The sequence below is a fragment of the Leuciscus leuciscus genome (genome assembly GCF_965113295.1).
Source record: "Leuciscus leuciscus genome assembly, chromosome: 1".
NCBI lineage: Eukaryota > Metazoa > Chordata > Actinopteri > Cypriniformes > Leuciscidae > Leuciscus > Leuciscus leuciscus.
Window position 1 is genome coordinate 9,351,058 of NC_138725.1, and position 23,612 is coordinate 9,374,669.

The 23,612-nt window shown below is 40.0% G+C and overlaps 1 protein-coding gene and 1 pseudogene across 5 annotated transcripts in view; both read left to right on the forward strand.

Moving 5' to 3' along the window:
• The first annotated feature begins 1,086 nt into the window (after nucleotides 1–1,086).
• The window catches only part of LOC309488467 (uncharacterized protein), a 145,192-nt gene continuing 122,666 nt past the window's right edge, over nucleotides 1,087–23,612 (forward strand). For 2 of the 4 annotated variants that reach the window (XM_082156721.1, XM_082156718.1), the window contains exons 1-2: nucleotides 1,087–1,191; nucleotides 5,772–6,063. In XM_082156721.1, the coding sequence (XP_082012847.1) occupies nucleotides 6,006–6,063 (58 nt within the window). In that variant the 5' untranslated portion in view covers nucleotides 1,087–1,191; nucleotides 5,772–6,005. Of the gene's footprint in view, nucleotides 1,211–5,771; nucleotides 6,064–23,612 lie in introns of all 4 variants that reach the window. The other 2 variants (XM_082156720.1, XM_082156719.1) reach the window with 2 other exon arrangements.
• LOC309492524 (putative nuclease HARBI1) lies at nucleotides 12,484–13,375 on the forward strand (annotated as a pseudogene). The gene has a single exon. The product of its transcript is annotated as a putative nuclease HARBI1 (transcript).

Here is a 23,612-nt window from a genome sequence, read left to right on the forward strand (position 1 = left end):
AATTAATTATATTATATCATATCATATCAGTAGCGTCTCTCTAACGGTCACCTGTTGAGACCAATAATTACTGATTTGGTCAATCTTTCTATTTGTGTCGGATGTACTGTGACTATTTTGTATTTGTATCGTACCCACTAATCTTTCTTCTTTTTGTTTCTTTGTTTGAGTCAAGGCTGAGTGCGCCGAGGGGGAGGCTAGTCACCTGGGTGAACACATTTGCTGTGAGGTTGGAGCACCAGGGTTGAGCACCTCGACTTATTTGGTTTGCCGTGCACACATAAATGGTTGAGTTTTCAATAAAAAGTAACTTTAGCCTTGTTCATTTTATATTTTATATATATATATATATATATATATATATATATATATATATATATATATATATATATATATAAATAATAATAATAATAATAATTAAAAAAATATATATATATAAAAAAAAAATATATATATATATTTTTTTTTTTTTATATATATATATATATTTTTTTTTATTATTATTATTATTATTATTATTATTATATATATATATATATATTATTATATATATATATAATTTTTTTTTTTTTTTTTTTTTTTTTTTGGGTGGAGACAATACATTTGTTTCTTTGGTTGTGATGTTTTGTTTGATGTGATAACTTGCTTGGATCCCGTATGCCTGTAGGAATGTTCTTTTAACATTGTTCTTAGTATTGTTACAATAAACTTGCTAGTGATTTATACTATTTAAAGATACAAGCAGAATATTTTCCTCTCAAATAAAATTATTTATTTGTTTGCTGAATTACACGACTCTGACTTTTCTCTGCACCACCGAACCTGGGTTCCTTTTTATATTTCCTTGGGTGTAATTCCCAAGGTGGCGTAGTCAGGCTATCCGTATTGAGTTATATTACAAATATACTGCTCCGGCCACATTAATATTGCAATTAAAAAAAAACTTTATCTAAACTTCTCTACAGCGCGTCTTCCTTGTCTGTAGTTTTTTAGCTCTTTTCACTCGTGTTTGTAGTTCTAACCGAATCCTCGGCCAAACGCGCGATCTGCACGGATTCTGACCGGAAATAGTAGACCATCCGGGTATCTTTGAAACCAAAATACAACGAACAGGGATGTAGCCTACTAATTTTCTGAGACTATTTAGGGCGGATAGTATGCGATTTGGGACGCACCGTCGAGTCTTCTGAGGTGAGGAGAGCAGTTCACGGTATTTCTCATATTTACACAAACACTTTATACAGTTTGATTAAGCGACAGGCTCATTTCTGTGTTGTTTTCATCGATCACAGCGATACTTGTGCGTCTTTTCTGGCGTCTTCCTTCTGAAATAATCATTTAGTGCAGCAGCAGCGAGCATGAGGAGAATGTTGAGTTAATTCAGACCTGAGCGATTTTGTGTTCGTTTGTGTGATTGTCTCGATGTTTGGAGTGAGAACTGTTACTGAATGTCGAGTCAAGAGGTAAAGTTTGAGATCTGTGAGGGGAATTATGTGAATCGATCTCTTACTTTACGTTGAGCGTATAATGAGCCACGTGAGTATGGGGCGCCGTTTGTAAAGCGGCTCACGCAATAACGGCAACATTTTGTCACATTAGCTTCAAACAATGTTTAAAAAACTGGTATTAATTTTTGACGGTCACTTTTTACCACATTTACAACAATATTTGTCAACTTAGAAATATTATAAATAGTTAAATATAAATATTAAATGTTACACCTATAGGCTATGTTAAATCTAAATGCTAAATCTAAATGTTAAATATAAATCTAAATGTTAAATGGGTCAATGACGTGGCGTGTCAATTCTGGTGTCCCAAGCATATTCATAATATAAAAATGTATACATTTTTAAATGCACTTCATTAAGTGACTCAACTTCCCCCTCTTTAATTACTCATGTGAGAATTCATTATAAATAATTAATCTTTAAGGAACTATTGAGCTCAAAAGTCTCAATGTCATTCCGGGTAACTGTCCCGGCTTAAAATCTGAATACAAAAATACTACAAAATTTTTAAAAATATAAATAAAAGTATTTAAAATCTACTTGGGCATAATTGTATTGATGTTTTCAATGATTCCTACAAATATAGTGATAATACTAAGCTTATTTAAATTTTTATGACAGAACGACTTTTGTCCCCAAATTGTGATTTCTCTAATGTCAGTCCTAGATAACAGACATCAATGACCATTTTGGACCATAATGCATTTTGGTATGTCATGTGACATAATATTGTATCAAAAAGAAGACCCTGAAGGAGCACTAGAACATGTGCAAAGGTCAGGAAGCGTCTCTTAAAATGTCGATATTTTGATATTTCGGTCACTGGTGCACTTTGTAGCAATATCATGTGACCTTTTGGATAACACTAATAAAACATTTATAATGATTTTATATTAAAAAACGATCTATTTGATCTAAAAGGTTACCTTAAGTGATGATAGCTAAGTTGTAGTTTTCCATAGGTGGTTAAGTTAGTGCCTGATTATAAAGAAAAAATATTGGTTTTTGTCATTCCTGGATAACAACATGTCATTCTTGTATAACAAAAAACCTGTTAGCCAGGACATGTCATCCGTTATCCAGAATGACATATGCACAACAATCTAGTTTTTAATTAACATTTGTAAACTTTTAGGCAAAGTTATCATTGTTATATTATTAACATTAACATTATTTACATAATTGTATGTTTTTTGCCATATTTTAGCTGTCATTCATCTTGATTTCATATGATTCAATGAGTCACATGGGTCATTATCAATGAATTTAACTTTTTTAAATCATTAAAAACTTGTCAGTGTCTCTTACTTTGTTTCAAGTTTGAGTGTTGGAAAGGAAAAAATGATACTGAGGATGGTTTTTATGGTAATCCTGAAAAATATTACAGAATGTCCTTCCGTCTAACAGTATGTCATTCCGGCTAACAATGACACAGGCAATTAATTTAACCCATATTTGTGTGTTAGATTACACAATTCTGTTTTTTGTTGAGTTAATGATAAAACAAGTCTTATTTACTTTATTGGAAAACATTTTAAAACATTTTCCAGCTTTTTTTTTAAATTTGGTTCTGAATTTTGAGTTATCAGCAGCCAAAACTGAGCCCATGTCTATATGAAATCCCAAATTGATTATATTTATTGTGATTAAAATGTAGTTTTACGAGCACTAGTTGTTTGTTGAGCTCCAATTATGGATATCAGTACATTTGTATATGCCAACAATGGTAGAAATGTAATTAATTTAAAATTTCATTACGTTACCCAGGAATGACATTTTCATGGGGAAAAAGATCTGATTCACCAAAAAAAGTGGTTAATTACATTCTTGAAATGTGTACATGTCATTGCATTACATACACAACACTCTAATAAGTATAGAAAGTCCTAAAATTTGAATTTTTTCACATCTTAATCCTTATCCGTCATTCACCCAAATATAAATATTAAATCTAAATGTTAAATATAAATATTAAATATAAATGTTAAATATAAATGTTGAATCTAAATGTTTTGGGTGAAACTAAATATTTAACTAATATGCAAATTCCAAATGCCGGTAACCGGAAGTGCCAAAATAAAAGCTGGAGGAGGTCAGTGTGTTTATAGCATGGTTTATAGTGTCAAATAACGAATAAAAACCATCGTCGGAGTGACGTCTTTTTTATGTAATTTTTGGACGTCCAAATTCGGTCCACTGAAGGGGTTGTTTTGTAACGCCAGGCGACGTCTTTTTTCGACGTCTTCCACACGTCTAATGTTGATGTCTGTCTACAAAGGTTTGTTTGTGGAAAGGAAGGAGATGGGGTCGGCTTGCTGTGGATCGTGTGTTTTATTAGATAAGTCTTTTCCAAACAATAATCGCGCTCAGTGCGCTCTCACACACTCTTCAATAACTTTCTCCTCAAACAAAACAGCGGCTTCTTTAGGCTTCTCCTCGTGAGACGACAGGCAGAGACACACACACACACTTTCTCCCGTCACAGAGATCGCTGAACCACACTCCCCCCTGCCACAACGCTTTTATCCAAAGTGACTTACATTGCATTACACATTTACATTCCTATCAGTTATCAAATCATATTATAATAAATTATACGTTTTAATCACTTGGTGGAATTGCCAGACGTTCCCTTAAAGGGATAGTTCACTTTGAAATTAATTTTTGATATGTTTTAGCTTACCTCAAGGGCATCCAAGATGTAGGTTTCTTTGTTTCCGCAGTAGTTTCAATTTTGATATTTTTAGGTCAAACCGTTCTTGTCTGTCAGTCATATAATGCAGGTCTATGGTCACTGTCTCAAAACACAAGCACAGAGTCCAAATTAAAACAATTCTCCATCGTCCAAATGAAACAATTCCCCATCATAAGTACACATTGATGGCCTAAGACACGAAACGAGCGGTTTGTGTTAGAAAACGAACAGTATTTATATCGTTTTTACCTCTTATACACAGCCACGTCCAAGTGATCTGATCTGACGTGTACGCAGACTGGTGCATAGATATATACACTAGATGTTGCCTTAAAGACATTCGTTCCAATGAACTGCTGTAGACAATGCGACATCTAGTGTATATATCTATGCACCAGTCTGCGTACACGTCAGATCAGATCATTTGGACGTGGCTGTGTATAAGAGGTAAAAACGCTATAAATACTGTTCGTTTTCTCACACAAACCGCTCGTTTCGTGTCTTAGGCCATCAATGTGTACTTATGATGGGGAATTGTTTTAATTTGGCATTATATGACTGACAGACAAGAACGGTTTGACCTAAAAATATCAAAATTGAAACTACTGCGGAAACAAAGACACCTACATCTTGGATGCCCTTGAGGTAAGCTAAAACATATCAAAAATTAATTTCAAAGTGAACTATCCCTTTAAGGGTGCGCTGTTGTAGTGCGTCAAAGCATTCTCCAGTATAAATACACTATGGATACTTTGACTGCCTGTTGCTATGGTTATACTCACAGCCAGCACATTTATTTATTAATTTCGAACGGTAAACAGGCAGTTTCACCAGAACTCCTTTACTAGGTGTCATCTATCACTTTTTAACGGACACCCTGCAGCCAATCAGAATCGAGTATTCACCCAGACCATGGTATAAGCTGCTGTAATTATTTCTCTGTGGTGGTTGATGGAGATGAGTGTCATTAGTGATTCTTTTTGTGTTATTGATGTTTTATTCATGTCATATTGTGAAAGATTACAGTATTGTCTTTCAATATAGCAGTTTTACAGGCTTTTATCATGTATCCTGACTCAAATAATGTGTGTCTAACAGCAAACACTCAGAATAAAGTGAGATGATCTGCTGATGATCCTGAATGGCTTGTTGAATGAGTGTTGATAGTCTGAGGCTCATCAATATTAACAGATCTGCTGAAAACACTCTTTATTTCATGACAATAGTTCCTGTTTTCACCTCATTTATTATGCTGATGTCTTCAGATCTCCTGTAAATTGACACTTAAAGCTCATTTCATTGGTGTCAGCAGACTGAGGGGATTTGTTGGCTACTATAATATGCACGTTTATGTTTTTATGATTTTATCTGTTTTTCTTACTATTATTTATATTTGGAAGAATTTAAATTATTTATATTAATTTCTGTATTTTAATGAAGAAGCAGAATAATGTTAGGATTAGCAATACAAATAGATGGATGTCTAATAAATAGATAGACAGACATAAATCCTTAGTGTCGTAATTTTTTTTTTGAAAACTCAGTAATTGATTTTTTTGATTTAGGCAGATCAGCTCCTCCCACGCTGGAATACATCATCAGAGAAGCTCCTCCCACAGCAATCACATCATCAGAGAAGCTCCTCCCACAGCAATTACATCATCAGTGAAGCTCCTCCCACAGTAATTCCCCAATAAATGCTGTAAATTCCCATCTGCTGCAAGTGAAGTCGAGCATCAGAGCATCAGGAAGAGCTGAAATCTGCAAAGACTGAGTTTATTAAAGAGGACAGTGAGAACATGAGTGATCCAGAACCCTGCAGAATGAAACACACTGAAGATCCTGAAGAACAAAGAGGTTGGTGTTTATTCTTCATTCATTCATGATGCTGAAGAACATTCATGTTAGAAACATTCAAGCACTTCATCACATTTAGATAAACAGTTCAACTATGAAATGGTACAGAATGTTCTGGGCAGGGCTCCAGACTAACTTTTTTTACTGACAAATTCTTTAATAATAAATAGACAACGTACAGATTTTACAATGTGCAGTTTTATTTTAAAGGAACATGCCAACTTTTTGGGACTTAAGCTTATTCTCCGTATCCCCCAGAGTTAGATGAGTCCATACATACCCTTCTCATCTCCGTGTGTCCTGTAACTCTGTCTGACGCACCCACCGCTAGCCTAGCTTAGCACAAAGACTCAACTCAACTCAACTTTATTTATATACCACCACTAAAAACAACGATTGTTGACCAAGGTGCTGTACATTATTGCACAAAACATTGGCATTGACATCATTTACTACATACGAATACAGGACAAAACACAGAACATACCAGACACCGCACAAATCAGCTACAATTATAAGCCAGAGAAAAATAGTAGGTTTTGAGTTTAGCTTTAAACTCATGTAGTGTAGTGACAGTTCTAATAAAAGCAGGTAAGCTGTTCCAAAGTTTTGGTGCAGCAACGGCAAAGGCTCGATCTGGAGGTAAACGGAGGTAAACGGTGTATAAGCCAAAGTCCCAAAAAGTCGGCGTGTTCCTTTAAGTTCACAGGCTCCAGACTAGCATCTGAGGGCGGCGGCACCGGAGCCACTGAGTTCTGCAGAGAGTATCTGGTGGCACTGGGGCTGACAATAAAGCACTAAGCTTAATTTAGGGTGTAGATGACATTAGAGGTCGACCGATATGTTTTTTTTTTCAGGCCGATGCCGATCTTTTGAAATGCTGCCGATTTATTTTGGCCGATTATGTGCTTGTTTTTAACCTCTATTTGAAAGATAAAATGTAACACAAATAATTACTAAAGATGGACAAGATTTCTCAACAAAAACATTTATTGAACAATGAACAATTGACCAATCTGCACTTGTACAAAAGACAAAAAGACCATGAGATATGTTTGGTAATTGCACCTGAATGAATTAAATTAATTTGCTACATTTCAGATTAATATATTTGTTTTCCTTAATTAATTAACAGTAACTTAAACACTTTGCAGTTTGAACGATGTCTTGTAGGCTATAAACAAAATGAGTATGTTTTTATGTTTCCACCGTTCGATCGCATCCGCGCCTCACACACACACACACAAATATAAGTAAAAACTTTGTGACTTTAAACACACGCGACTTTTCGATCGCGCCCGCGCCCCTCTCTCCCTCTCTCACACACACACCATATTCCAGCCATAGACAGTCGATTCCAGCATTGCAATCTTTACATCGCAGCCTGCTTCAGAGTTAAGGCGGAGCTACAGATTAGGTGTCCCTAAAGAACCCGCGTATCTAACAGTAGTTCCGCATTACATGAATTAATTTTGCACGCGAGTTTTATTTATTTTTATACCGTGTATTCTCCGTGTAAATTTATACTCCAAACCGTGACGCGGCCCGTACCATTTCGGTTCAATACGAATACATGTAACGTTCCACCCCTAGTCTACAGTGAAATAGTCACACGATTAATCGATCGACCCCTAGATGACATTAACTTTAATTACTATCATTCATAGGCCCGGTTTCACAGACAGAAATAAAATTCAAGATGGTCGCGGCGTGAGTGAACGTTTGTAAAGCTCTACTCAAGCATGCTTATTGCTATCATAGTAACTTTGTAAGATCTCCTCTTTTTTGACTGCTTTTCAATACATTGGCGTTAAAGTTTTTCATACAGCCACACGTTTTTTGTTGTTTGGATTACACGATTGGCGCAATGGATGAGTCACATATCACACTCCAAACTTTGTGGAACGCCATTACACAGAGTAAGACTGATATGCTGGAGCATTTTGATGTAAAAATGGACGTCATTCATAGCAGACTGACTAGTATTCAGAATTCATTAAGTACTTTGGGAGATCAAGTTCATTTGTTAGAACAACGTGTTGGGGCTAATGAGGACAACGTGCAAGTATGTGTCGCTCGGATTCAACAACTGGAGAAAGACAACTCATACCTGCTGGACAAAGTTGACGATTTGGAGAATCGAAGTCGACGTTCTAATCTCCGCTTTGTTGGAGTTCAAGAGTCATCGGAAGGCGGTGATATTGCCGGCTTTATGTCCCGTTTGATTCCACAGCTTTTGGGACAAGACAACTTTTCCACTCCGTTGATCATTGAATGGGCTCATCGCTCTCCGACAGTTCGTCAAAGCGATAGAGCCAGTCCTAGACCTATTATGATCAAGCTCCTTAATTTCCAGGACAAAGTGAAAATTCTTCGCATTGCGAGGGAGAAAAAGAAGCTCGAGTACAACGGGACACGTGTATATATCTATCCGGACTTCAGTGCTGACCTGATGAAGAAGCGCAGGAGCTTTGATCCTGTTAAACGTAAGCTTCGCGAACTTAATATGAAATATTATCTTAGATATCCTTGCACGTTGTGTGTTTTTGTTGATGGCAAACAGCAGCGTTTTAGCTGCCACAAAGATGCTGAAGCTGTCTACATGTCACCTCAGACTTCACCAGGATAATTTAATGACTGTCTGAAGAGAGGCTTGATTTTTTGGATAACCGAAGTTTGTTAGTAGCATAATTATTATTATTGTGTGGAGGTAGTTTTGTGATGTGAAATACTATTTTGGAGCGTTGGATTCTGTATTACCTCACACAGAGCTACTGTTTGGCATATAGCCTATATTTTTCTTTTCTATTTTTTTATTTTTTATTTTTTCATTAAGTTACATTCTTTTTTATTTTTATTTTTATTATTATTGCTGTTTGAGTTGAGTTGATGAGACGGTTTTTGATCTATATTATTTGGTTTACTCACTGGAGTGCCCTGGGACATGGTCTCTGGGGCAGCTGGGTTAGTCTTGAAGGGTGTCATGTTTTTATGTTTATATGTTTTGTATTTTATGTCCTGTTTGTTTGTTCTGTTGTGATCAGTTTATTTGATAGTTTTTTCACCCTTGTTATGAATTTTTGTATTCAGTTATTTGTGTTCTTATATTTGACCAGTGACAGTATCATTGTTAGTTATTTTTCAAGCTGGATAAGGTTAAGGGATTAAAAATCATTCACTTGAATATTAGAAGTTTGGTGTGTAAAATTGATTTACTTCGTGTGTGGGTTGATTTAAATAAGCCTGATATTATCACTCTTTCCGAAACATGGCTCAATAGCAATGTTTCGGATAATGAAATTAGCTTAACAAATTATGTTGTTTACAGATCGGATAGGTGCTCCAGGGGTGGAGGTGTGGCTATATATGTATCTACAGGTCTTGTTTCTGAATTAATTATACCTTCGATTGATCCTTTATATTTTGAATGTATTTTTGTTAAGGTGGTTTTCCATTTAAATAAATGTATAATCATCGGGAGCATATACAGACCACCCTCTTCACCAGTGGAGTCCTTTAACTGCCTGATATCCACTATTAATTCAGTTTTTGGTAAAAATGAGTTAATCTTATTAGGCGATTTCAATAAGAATTGGTTGGATACGTCATGTAATAAAGAGAAAAATATATTTAATGATTTAAATCTTACCCAATTAATTACTGAGCCTACTAGAATTACTTCTCGCACACAATCTCTTCTTGATTGGATACTTGTCTCACACCCAAATAGATTTTTAAGGTCCGGTGTGATGTCTGACTGCTTTAGTGATCATTCGATTATATTCTGTGTATGGAAAATTAAAGTACCTAAATTGCCACCAAAATTAATTAAAATCAGACAATATAAAAAACTGAATTTAGATTTATTTATTCATGATCTGATTTCTATTAATTGGAATAGATATAATTTAATTCCTAATGTACAAGACGCTTGGGATTTTTTTTATACTGAATTTATAAATGTTGTAGACAAGCATGCACCTTGGAAAATTGTTAGGGTTAAGGGCAATCATCTTCCTTGGATTAATTCGGAACTTATTAGTCTTTTTAGGCAAAGGGACAAAGCATGGACAACATTTCGTCAGACAAGAAGTAATGCTGATTGGGAAGTCTACAGGCATTTGAGAAATTTGAGCAAAACAAAAACTCGAAATGCAAAGTCTAATTATTATAAAGAATGTCTTTCTTTTCATTATAAAAATCCTAAACAATTTTGGAATAAAATTAAAAACATTATTAATACATCAAATAAACATTCAGTTAATCAAATTAGAGTTAATAATAATATAATACTTCATGACTCCTTATCTATTGCGCAAGAATTTAATCAGCATTTTTCTTCAGTTTGGTCTACTTTAGTATCCGCCTCTTACTTGAATACTGATATTTGTAATGAGACTGCATCATGTAATAGTTCATTTTCATTTGGGAAGATTGCTCCAATTGATGTTCAGAGTGCTATTGATGAATTAAAAGTGACTAGTGGTGAAGGATTAGATGGAATTGAAAATAGGTATCTTAAATTAACTTCATATATTCTTATGTATCCACTAGCTGATTTATTTAATCTTTCTTTGTCTACATGTGAGTTGCCGGTGATCTGGAAATGTGCACGCATTACTCCGCTTTATAAGGGAGGTGATGTACTTGATATTAATAATTATAGACCAATATCTATTATATGTTCTATATCTAAAGTTTTTGAAAAATTAATTTATAAACAACTTTCAAATTATTTATCTATCAATAATATTCTATCATCGTCTCAATCTGGTTTTAGGTCTAATCATTCCACAACTACTGCATTACTTAAGTTTACAAATGATGTGTTTTCAGCCTCAGATAATGGAAAGCTCACAGGTGCTATTTTTCTTGATTTGACTAAAGCTTTTGATTTGGTTGATCGTTATTTGCTTCTAGATAAACTTCATGCTATTGGTTGTTCAAAAAATACAATTTTGTGGTTTAATTCATATCTGCACAACAGGAAACAATGCGTTGTCCTAAATGGGAATAAATCTGATTTTCTGATTCAGCAAAGAGGTGTGCCTCAAGGTTCAGTTCTGGGACCACTTCTTTTTTCTATTTATGTTAATAATCTACCATTACTTCTTAAAAACTGTCAGGTTCAACTTTACGCAGATGATACTGTCATATATACATGTAATTCGGATCCTATACAAATTCAATTATCTCTTCAATCGGATTTTAATAGTTTACAAGACTGGCTTTTGGCTAATAAATTAGTGCTTAATAAAACCAAGTCATATACTATGATTTTTGGTTCTAGACATAAACTTAATTCTAAAACCTGTTCTTGTGTTGTATCATGTAAAGACGGTACTCCTCTGCATAGAGTTGACACTATTAAATATCTTGGTTTATGGCTCGATTCTAAACTTTCCTTTAAACCACATATTAATCATGTTTTACGAAAAGTCAATGTTGGAATGAGTATCTTGCATCGATCTCGAAATTGCTTCTCTTACAGTGTTCGTAAGAAACTAGTTGTTCAATTAATATTTCCGTTTTTTGATTACTGTGATGTGGTTTATCAGACGGCATTAAAATCTGATCTTGTCTCACTTAATTCGGCATATAATAGAATTTGCAGATTTGTTTTAGGATGTTCTTTTTCCACTCACCACTGTACAATGTATGATGCACTTCAGTGGCCATCTTTGAATGTGAGAAGGCAGACTCACTGGCTCCAATTTATATTTAAATGTATTTACTTTGATTATCCTAGTTATTTACAACAATACTTTGTACTCTTTTCTTCAAACCATCAAGTTAGGCATTCTGTTCAGACTTACTTTCTCGTTCCTCGTGTTAGAAAAACAATTGGTAAGAGAGCATTTATGTTTAAAGCTGTACTAGACTGGAATAACTTGCCTGTAGATATTAGATCCATTACTTCTTTTCGGTTGTTTAAACAATCTATATTATCTTATTTTAAAGTAGATTGCACATGCTATCATTGAAACTATCGTTGTTGTTATGTGTACTGTTGCTCTTTTTATTTTTTGGGTGATGTGTTTTTGTGTTTTGTCTGTTTGTTGATGTATTGTTAATTGTAATCTTGTTATGTTCTTTAAGTTGTAATTGTGTTTCATTGTAAGGACCCCCTAGAAAACGAGATGATACATCTCAAGGGGCTAATCCTAATAAATTCTAATAATAATAAAAGAAGACATGGCTTAAGCCTAGTCCCAGACTAAACTGCCCACTTGAGCTGTCTTAACTCAAAGCGACTTGCACAGATATATATTAAAATAGTCAAAGATTTAGCCTGTTCTGGATTAAACAAAGCCGATTGCAAGAGGAAGGATTATAGCTAGTCTATGACTAAATTGAATCTTAAATTAATCCTTCAAAGAGGCAGGTTTAACTCGTGCTTAGTACTGTTTGTGAGGGAGCATGGAATATTTGGAATATCTAAATGAAAACCAACATGCACAACAGAGGCCAGCCAGAGTACTTGTGGATAGGAGTGATCCTTTACATTACTTTGATGACACAGCTTTTCAAGACCGCTTTCGTATGTCCAAGGAAAATGCAGTGGAGATAATATCTTTGCTTGAGCCTAGACTTTCCTGTCTGTCTCTGAGAGGAAGGCCTTTACCCATTTCTCTCCAAGTTCTGCTCACACTGAGATGCTGCTGACCAAGCCAAATATAAAGTGCAATTCTATGAATATGGGCACTTCCCAGGTGTCATTGGCTGTATAGATGGATGTCATGTTCCTGTCAAGTGTCCATCAACCCCTGATGCTGAGGAGTACAGGAACCGTAAGAACTGGTTTTCTATCAACGTTCAGGGTGTATGCACACCTAATTTAGAGTTTTCAAACATTGTTGCGCGCTGGAAAGGTTCAACTCACGATTCAAGGATTTTTGTCAACTCTTCATTATGTGCTCAGTTTCAGAGTGGACAGTATAGTGGACTTCTACTTGGTGACAGTGGATATGGTCAGAGTAACTTTTTATTCACTCCATACATAAATCCCACAACAGCTGAGCAGCAAAGATACAACAGAGCTCATATCCGAACAAGTGGCATGGTTGAACGCATGTTTGGAATATGGAAAAATCGATTCCAGTGTTTACGTAATACACTTCGCTTCAGGCCAAGGAGATGCTGCAAGGTCATCATTGCTACAGCGGTGCTGCACAACTACCTGAAGCAGCGCTGCTGTCCTGATCCTCCAATGGAAGATGACGATGAAGCAGATGTGCCCATGACTGAGGCAGCCAGTGACCAACGAGGACTTGCACACAGAGTTGCTTTCACATTGCAGCACTTCAGCTAGATGAGATGCATTTCAATATGGAATGTATTCATTATGCCTTATTTTGCCTTGATAATTTTTGTTCTGTACAAAATTAAAATAGTGTGCAGCAAAATTTAAAAAAATTACTAAACCAATACTGGTTGAAAATGTAGTTTGTGGTTGTTTAAATACACTCAGTCATGAATATCTAAATGACAAAAGGTTTATTTTTGTTTTTATTGTTTATACATCATATTGTTCACCATGGCTGGCTCCTTACTGTATCGTTTTTGGATCATACCTCTTTCTTCCAACTTCATATCCAATTCAACCTGTAGAATTCTCATTTTCATTTCATGTTCTTCCTTCAGATATTTCATTTTTTCCTCATGAAATTCTCTGGCTAACTTTTCATGGATGGTCATCTTGCTTGTTCTCTGCTGAAAGGTGGTGGCAGCATCTTTTCTCAGGGATGCAGGAGCAGATGTGGAAGGCACACACTCACTGTGCTCTGGCTTTTCCAACCCGTTCAGATTCCTTTCTTCTGTGGGGAAAAACAGAGGCACAAATAAATTCACATGATCCTTACAATGAAAGAAGAATAAAAATTGACAGAGTGGAATATATGTACCAAAGGAAGAAATCAATTTCTTTCTAACATACCATTTGTGCTCAGGGGCCGTATTCACAAAGAATTTTAAGGCTTAAAGTAGCTCCTAACTGGCGAATTTAGGAGCAACTCCTAAAAATAATGGCCGTGTCACTCGTAACTTTAGGACTCCTAATTTTTTTGACTAAGAGTAATTCACAAAACATTTTAGCCCTAAAAGTAGCACCTAAGCCTGGGACAGCTTAAAAGAAGTCGAGAGGACTCCTAACTCACTAAGACCTATTCACAAACCATTTTTTGTGGCATTTCACGATGCGATGTTTTGAAATGCGTATGCTACAGGAGAGGGAACAATTTTGCATTGTAGGCATAACAACAACAAGCAAAACTAGGCTACTCATTGCATGTAAAGTAATTGTAACGTTTCATTGTGAATCAAATTAAAATGTTCTTCTCTTTGCAAACGTATAGGCAGAGGCATATAGTGACAGATTAATTCAATAATGTTGCAAAGATATTGCATCAATCCATATGTTTCATTAGGCTACTAGGCTATTTGTTTTGCCTTACTCTTTATTCATTTAGGCTATTTATTCAGTTATTCATCATCTTCCGTCCTTCGCACTACTTGTGTAGCGCACGCATTCTCAGACCTGTCACCTGTCAATCATCATCGTAGGGGAGGTGTTTGGAATCATTCCCGCGTTACAATCATCAGCCAATCAAGGTGGTCACTTCAGTCAAGCTTGTGCATGAGTAATGACGTCATCCATAGCAACGAAGACTCACTCTTAGTTTAGGAGTTGTCATTTTTCTTTACTAAGAGTAGGTCTAAAAGGCGTTGTGAATAACTTTTAAGAGAAAACTCCTAGCTAAAATCTTTTAGTGCGATTTAGGAGTACTCCTAGTGGTAAGATAAAATGCTTTGTGAATACGGCCCCAGATCTTCATCTGAACTGTTCAAGTGATCATCATCTGGTATACCATCCAGAGGTTGCTGGTGCTGTATTATTCCAGACAGCAAGTCACTCAATTCATCAGTTTTGTCTTTATTTGGTGGTCCACCACCAGTAGTAAATCGCTGTCTTCTGATCTCTGCATTCTGTCGTTTTAAAGCCAGTTTAAGGTTCTTCCACAGAGTCTATACAGGCAAAAATCATTCATTATAAATTGTCCCAAAAATATGAATATGAGAAATGAGCAATGATAATAATGAAGAAATCTCACCTGAAGTTGTTGTATTGTTCTTGTGGTTGCATTTTCATTTGCATTAAATTCATTGCAAATTGCATTCCAAGCACTCCTTTTCTTTTGCTCACTAGCAGTAGTGTGGATTTTACTTTCAATAACTGGATGGTTGGTCAAAATTTGTTTCAGTAGTGTTTTTTCATACTCACTGAAGTTTTTGGAACGAATTCTTTTTGCATCTGCCTTTGCTTTGTGTCAAAATGTTCACCAATAATAATGTTTTCTGGTCCATTCCAGGTTTTTATGAGCACCATCAGCCCAACGGCATGTGCTTATACTCAACTTAATCAGGCCTATCCCAGGTGTTTTCATTTAAGATTACTTAATTTACTCCAGGACTCTGTAGTCTCAGACTAACTAAGCTTATTTTAAGCCACGTTCATGAAAGGTACTTAAATGCCCCAGTTTAACTAGTACACATTAAGGCCTACTCCTGGCTTATGCTAAGCCATGTCTGTGAAACCGGGCCATAATGTCTTAATATTAATTAAAAGCAAAATGAGTGAAAAAATTGACGTTAGGGAGTGAAAATAGCCAATAATCATCCTACTGTTTACAATGGTAATTTAGTGTTTAAATAAGAGTTTTCCTACATCTTAAAATGTTTAGTTTTAGGGGAATCTTTGAAGGATGAACAAAGTGTGTTATCACATTAAAAATAACACATGATATTATAGTTTTGAAGTGCTGGAAAAAGATGTGTAGTACTTGTAAGCCTTTGACTATTTCTGTCACAATTCATAGTTCCCTTTCGAGAGGTCTCTCGTATTGCGTAAGGCTAGCTTACGCTATGGGAAAACCTTCTTTTCTCGAAAATATTAAAGCAAACTTTTTAAAACGCAGTGCAGCTGCACAGCGAGCACAACTGAGCGCGAGAGCGGTCATTGTCTGTGCTGCGGCAACTGCACGAACCTACGACGAGGCGGCTTTGACGCGAGAACCAATCAGGACGCCTGGTGCGTCAGAGCCCGCCAGTATGGGCGTGGTCAGAGGCTATATATTGCCGAGCCTCGCTTAGGTCCTTTAGATTTTTACTCCTGCAGCGACTTCTCCACTTCGCTGACCTCCGGAATAGAAGCACTCGTCGCCGTCAAAACGCCTTTCAGCGGATGCCGGCTTCATTCAGCACGCTGTTTTGCTGTGCCATCGGGCGCGCCATATCCTTTTATTGCAAATCCTGTGTGTTCACCGCTGCGTTCACACTTTAAAAGAGTATATTTCTGAGGCGTTGTTTCAAATGCCTCGCACCACCCGCACCTCGTGTAGAGGCCCACTTCCTGCCTGAGCTGCACTCACTAAGGGCAGCTGCCCGGAATGTGATGTGATGTGATGGATCTTACCACTCTGCGGGCTCGACTCGCCTGCTTCACCGATGATGACCCGCTCCCCGCTCCCCGCTCCTTTGCTTGAGCCGCGCAAGAAGAAGCACCGTTCACAAAGGGAGCCTGAGCGAGCCGAGACGAGCGTGCTCACGCCGGCTCAGTCCCCGGGTGCCTCGGTCTCTCTCCAGCGGTCTCCCTCGCCAGTCCTGTTTACACAGGTCGACCAGCGACCCTCTCTGTGAGCGGCAGACCTCGTGTCGTTTGGGACTTCAGACGAGGAAGAAGAGGAAAAGGATGAGAGCCTTTCCCTCGCGGCTTCGGACTGCGACGACTGGGCGGGGTCCGTTTCCGGCCCCCCTCCGTCCACACTAGCATTCGCCAGCTCAGCTTTCTCGAGTGTGGCCATCAGACAATGGAATAAATTGCCAACAGAGCTGACCACATGTGTAAATTTTAACACCTTTTCACATCGGGCCAAAAAATGGCTTCTTTTAAAACAAACATGTTCACATAATGTATTGTAATTGATGTGTATGTGAGAGTGTACTTGTAAATGAATGCTGAGGAATGAATGAAGGGTGTGATAATTTTAATATTATTTTTGAGATAATGTATTATTAACTTTATATGTTGACATCAGCCTGCCCAGGGACTACAGGTGGAAATTAGCACATGTGCTACAACCTGGTAAAATGCATCTCTCCTTTATAAGGTTAATGTATATTTTACATTGTCCCTGTTCAAATAAATAATAAATTAATGAAATGAAATGAATGAACAAGACAGCGTGAGGACCAACATCGACATGGAATTCTCTGCGTACTCACGAAGGCAGTGGCAGACCTCTGGCTCGACTGGTCTCCACCCCAACAACCCTCACGCAGCAGGCTCGACGAGTGGTTCCTGCAGGGGCGCCGACAGACCCCTCAGCAGCGACCCGCCCCCTTCTTCACCTTAGTTCATGATGACTTACTAAGTCGTGGAAGGCACCGCCGCTGCTTCACACGATGGCTGTCCTGCAAGTCTTTCAGGCCAAACTTCTCCATTCCCTGGACGAGTCTGGACCTGAATCAGAGGCTTTCAAGGAGCTGCGTAGCTCCTCTGACCTGGCCCTGCGGGCTATGAAGTCTACAGCCCAGGCCATCGGGAGGAGCATGGCCTACCTACCGGTGCTCAAGCAGCACCTGTGGTTGAACTTGACAGATATGAAGGAGGTAGAAGGGGGCGGCTTTCATGGACTTCCCCATCTCCAGTTTTGGTCTCTTTGGCCCGGCCATTAAGAGCTTCTCCGAGCGCTACACAGAGGTGCAGAAAGCATCACAGGCGATGCACTTCCTTCCGAAACGTTCCAGCTCGATGCCAGACCAGAAGGAAGCCTCCTCAACAGCAGCCCAAGTCAGTGCCACCGGTCACCCAGCCCCCGCCCAGCGGCTGAAGTCTGTCGCCGCTCTCGCTCTGCTAGGCGCACTCCGTTCCCTGAGAGGCGGGGACCCCGACCCAGGATTGCGTTGGACCCTGAGCCTCGTAAGCCGTCCTAGTCACAGGGAGAAAAAGAGAGAATTCGAGTCCCACCGAGGCCGGACCGATCTCTCAAATCCTTCAGACATTCCCCAGTTCCCTCTGTTCAGGCGGCTAGAAACTCTGGAAACTCTGCAGCAAACGAGTCTGCCGTGAAGCACGCTCGCCTGCAAACAAACGCCATTTTCACAGCGACACAAAAAAAGCAAGAACAGAGCTCTTTTCTCCATGTGTCATGTAGGCCATGTGCCCGCTATGAAGTTTGCACGCCTACACACAAGCACTGTCCCCACAGTAGACAATTCGCCATCACGTGCTGCTAATTTAACAAATATAGAAGGTGTGCCCACCACAAGCTCTGCACCTCCACACATAAACACTGTGCATACAGTCTCTAGACAGCTCACGCTGCCAGTGTAGTTCAGGTGTCCATTATGATGTGCGCGCCCCTACACAGAAACACTTCCAACACGGTGTCATCTTTTTCCCCTATCAGGGAAAAGAAGGTAATAAATGTAGACTGTGTGCACACTGCTATGAACGCACCGCTACATGTGAAAACTGTTCCTGTGGGGCTAGTTTCCACCCAAGCCCACACTATAGATGCTTTAGGGGGTTTGCGCTCCCTGAGGCGCGTGCCCCTGTGCATGAGCGCTGCTCGCACGGGAGGGAAAACATTAGACAGCCAGACAGCTGGGCACCTGTCTCACAGCGACCCAGGTCCTGTCTTCATCCAACCCCTAACTATGGGACCCGAAGCCTGGGAGGCTATCCCCGAAATATCAAAATGGGTGTTGAACATAATAAAACAAGGATACTCGCTCCAGTTTGCTTCCAGACCTCCACACTTTTTAGCCAAGGTCGAGACAACGGTCGAAAAGGGCATGGACCGTGTTCTCCACACCGAAGTTACAAAACTGTTGGAAACGGGAGCTGTCGAAACCATTCCTATGTCACAAAGCGAGACAGGCTTTTACAGACGCTACTTCTTCCTCGTCCCCAAAAAGGATGGCGGTCTCAGACCCTCTAGATCTCAGACACTTGAACAAAGCGCTTATGACGCGTCTGTTCAGGATGTTGACAACCAAACAAATTCTCGTGCATATTGGCCCGGGAGATTGGTTTTTCTCAGTAGATCTGAAAGACGCCTATTTTCACATCCAGATAGCGCCTCAACACACAGACCATTCCTGAGGTTTGCATTCGGAGAGCAGGCTTATCCGTACACAGTACTAGCATTCGGCCTGTCTCTAGCGCCCTGTAGCTTCATGAAGTGTATGGACGCGGCGCTCTTCCCCTTGAGACAGTGGGGAGTGCGAGTGTTAAACTACCTTGACGATTGGCTCATCGTTGCCCAATCGGACACACTATCTCCCAGCCGGAACATCTCCTTCCCGGGTATAGAAATAGACTCGGTACACATGAGAGCGCACCTTACCGAAGCGCACACGCTTTCTATTCGGTGCCTGGCGACATCTTTCAGGGCGGGTGCCCGCGTTCCCCTCAAGAGATTCCAGAAGATGCTGGGTCTCATGGCTTCGGCCTCACCAGTACTCCAACTAGGACTGCTGCGAATGCGTCCTGTTCAGTGCTGGCTAAAACCACGGGTCCCAGCTCACGCATGGCGATCTGGCCACTTACAAATCAGAGCGAGTCACTACTGCATCAGAGCCCTGACCCCCCGGAAAGCGACCAACTGGTTTCGGTCTTGCGTGAGATTGGGTGTGATCTCGAGGAGAAAAGCAATCTCGACAGATGCCTCCAGCTCAGGCTGGGGGGCCCTTTAGGAGGGCAGGCCCGTCTCTGGTCTGTGATCAGACCCAGAGAAACGCCAACACATAAACTGTCTAGAGATGAAGGCGGTAGCCTTAGCCTTAAAAGCCTTTCTCCCATACTTAAGAGACCACCACGTCCTGGTCCGGATGGACAACAGGGCAGTGGTGTCGTACATAATCCGCCAGGTCTCAGGTCTCAGGTCACACAACCTACAAAGCATGGCAGAGAATTTTTTTTTCTCTGGTCCCAGCACAACCTGTGCTTGCTGAGGGTGGCGCATGTGCCAGGCATTCTGAACCAGGGTGCGGATATGTTATCCAGACGCAATGTTCTTTCAGGGGAATGGTCTCCTCCCCCACAAACGGTTCAGCTGCTGTGGGGATGTCTTCGGCAGGGCGGAGTTCGACCTCTTCGCCTCAGAAGACAACGCTCACTGCCAAATATTTTTTACAAATAACAGGGCCACGACTGGCCGAGCCGCCCTCTGTACGTGTTCCCTCCTGTCACGATGTTACCACAGGTCATCAAAAGGATCAGGGAGTGCAGATGTGAAGTGCTGTTAATAGCCCCCCCCCCCCCCCCCTGGAGAACCCAGTCGTGGTACCCAGAGCTGATAAAGCTGCTGAAAACAGCCCCATGGCCAATTCCACAGAGGAAAGACCTCATACAGGCGAACGGGAAAATTTCGCACCCACGTCCCGACTTATGGGCCCTCCACGCATGGCCTCTCAACAGGTACCCAGGTATATCCCGGATAGAGTGCTGCAAACCATTTTGGAAGCTAGAGCGCCCTCAACAAAGATGCCTGTACACTCAGAAATAGGCAGTGTTTTCTAGCTGGTGTGCTACACTAAACGTAGACCCTCGTTCATTTTAAGTACCGAGTGTGCTCGTATTTTTACAAGAGCTCCTGGATCACTCAGTCGCACCCCCTCCACACTCAAAGTCTATGTGGCAGCTATAAAAGTGTTTCATGCACTGGTAGCCGACAAACCACTGGGAAGGAACGACCTCATTGTCCGTTTTCTCAAGGGCACTAGGAGGTTAAACCCTTCATGCTCCCCGTCTGTGCCTATCTGGGACCTCTCTAAAGTCCTGGAGGCCATGAACGGTCCCCCTTCGAGCCGCTTCGGTCTGTGGACCTGAATTTGCTCTCGCTCAAAACTGCTTTTCTGCTGGCGCTGCCTCAGTCAAGTGAGTGGGTGATCTACAAGCGTTATATATGAATGCCTCCTGCCTGGAATTTGGGCCAAATGACTCCACGGTCGTCCTTAAACCGAGGCACGGTTATGTTCCTAAAGTACTCTCCATTCCATTCAGAGCACAGGTCATTTCCCTGAAGGCTCTATCCTCGCCAGATGATGAGAGTTATGTCTATTATCCGTCCTTCGGATGAGACGTTAAACCGAGGTCCTGACTCTCTGTGGTCATTAAAAATCCCAGGATGTCCTTCGAAAAAGAGAAGGGGTTTAACCCCGGCATCCTGGCCAAATTTGCCCCTTGGCCTCTGTCCATCATGGCCTCCTAATCATCCCCATATACTGATTGGCTTCATCACTGTCTCCTCTCCACCAGTAAGCTGGTGTGTGGTGGGCGTTCTGGCGCAATATGGCTGCCGTCGCATCATCCAAGTGGATGCTGCACATTGGTGGTGGCTGAGGAGATTCCCCCTTTCATGTAAAAGCGCTTTGAGTAGGCCTACCTAGAAAAGCGCTATATAAATGTAATGAATTATTATTATTATTATTATTATTATTATTTACTCTGCCTCGTAATGGCTCTCAGGAGATTTATCTGGAGTGTTCTGCGTCATTTAGGCAGTCAGAGCAACTCCTTGTATACTTTGGTGGCTGCACTAAAGGTTTAGCCGTCACAAAGCAGAGACTGTCGCGCTGGATAGTGGATGCTATTGCGCTAGCTTATAAGTCCAAAGACCTTCTTTGCCCCTTGGGCGTCAGAGCTCACTCCATGAGAGACATGGCCTCTTCGTGGGCCTGGTTCAGTGGAATATCCATTGAGGACATTTTTTCGGCGGCTGGCTGGGCCTCGCCATCCACATTTGTGAAATTTTATAACTTGGAGGTACCAGGCCAAGGTTCTCTCAGTGTAAGTGTTAAGCACCCCCCTCCCCCCCAAAAAAGTCTTAGGCCTCATACATACCCGGCTCTGGCCTTCAACTGGTTACTATGTATCCCTTATGACCATGAACTACGGTTCCTAGTTATCCAGTATATGAAGCCCGTCTAGAACTGGCTTATATTAGGATCATGCTTCCCTTGTGGTTCATTCATATGCCTTGGGTTACGGTAGGGCAAAGTTAGCACACACAGTGTTTTGAAGGGGGTTCCCATAGCGTAAGCTAGCCTTATGCAATACGAGAGACCTTTCAAAAGGGAACTACTTGGTTACTAACGTAACCTTAGTTCCTTGAGGTGAGGGAACGAGTATTGCGTAACCCGCCGTGCTACTGTGCTAGGATCAGGAGATCGCTTTATTCGTTTAAAACCTGGAGCACCTAGGCGAAGTACGGCAATATATAGCCTCTGACCACGGCCATCTGGCGGGCTCTGACATGCCAGGCGTCCTGATTGGTTCTAGCATCAAAGCCGCCTTGCCATAGGTTTGTGAGTTGCCGCAGCACAGCCAATGACTGCTCTCGCACTTAGTTGTGCTCGCTGTGCAGCTGCACTGCATTTTAAAAAGTTTGCTTCAATATTCTGAAGAAAAAGGTTTTCCCATAGCGTAAGCTAGCCTTACGCAATACTCGTTCCCTCATCTCAGGGAACTGAGGTTATGTTAGTAACCAAGTAGTTATGCCTAGAGTTACTACATTAGCCTCAATCCATGGTGAATGTTGCTGATTTGTGGACTGATAGCCTTCTATAAGTGTTTCTCTTGTTTCCACATCAGCGCTGTTTGATCTGATATCTATGGGTTAGGGTTAGTTGAATTTGAATGTTTCTCACTGGAACTCGCAGCGATGATGATATTAATTCTGAAGCAAATTCAATGGATTTCTTCACTGAATCTCCAGAGTCTGGATCTCCTAGTAACAGTGTTGTGTGATTGAGATCGGCCCGCGACTGGCATGTTTGGGGCGCTGCGCTGTCTATGATTGGTCCGAAATATTAAACGGTCTAATAAACGGAAGCATAAATGAGTAGCACATTTTCATTCCACTTTTTTTTTTTTTTTGGCATTTGCATTTGCTGCTCAGCAACGCTATGGTCACACCAGCGCAACCTAAATAAATATTTGGTCACACCGGCAGGAAAAATGGACGCAAAAATGTGACCAATTGGTCACAATCTTGAGCCCTGCTGGGTTTGTTTTTTTGTTTTTTCAACAAATGGTCAGTAGAGGAAGGTTTGAGAATTTTATATTGATTGCCAACATCAGATCAAGCCTAAATACTATTTTAACTTTTATTTTACATAATCAGTAAACACCAAGTTACTAATAAAGTTGTATTTGTCAAATATCATATGTTGTTCATAGTTATAGAGATTCTTCTTGGAGTAACTTTGGTAACAGGGTTGATGAATACAGTCAGTGCTACAGTTTTTGTAAAAACTGAGACAAAGGATTGAGATTATTTTCTTGTCTTCCCATCATGCAGTAGAAAGAGCCCAGATGGTGTCACTTCCTGTGTGTCACAGTTTTAAGAAATGCTTTGTTTTTAAAAGGAGAAAAATCATGTCAAAAGAAACAGAGTTGAGTGAAACATGTACAGTAGGACATGGGTAATGCTAATAAACGTTTGTGTTATTTCTCACAGGGTAATTCACTTGAGCTTGTGTTT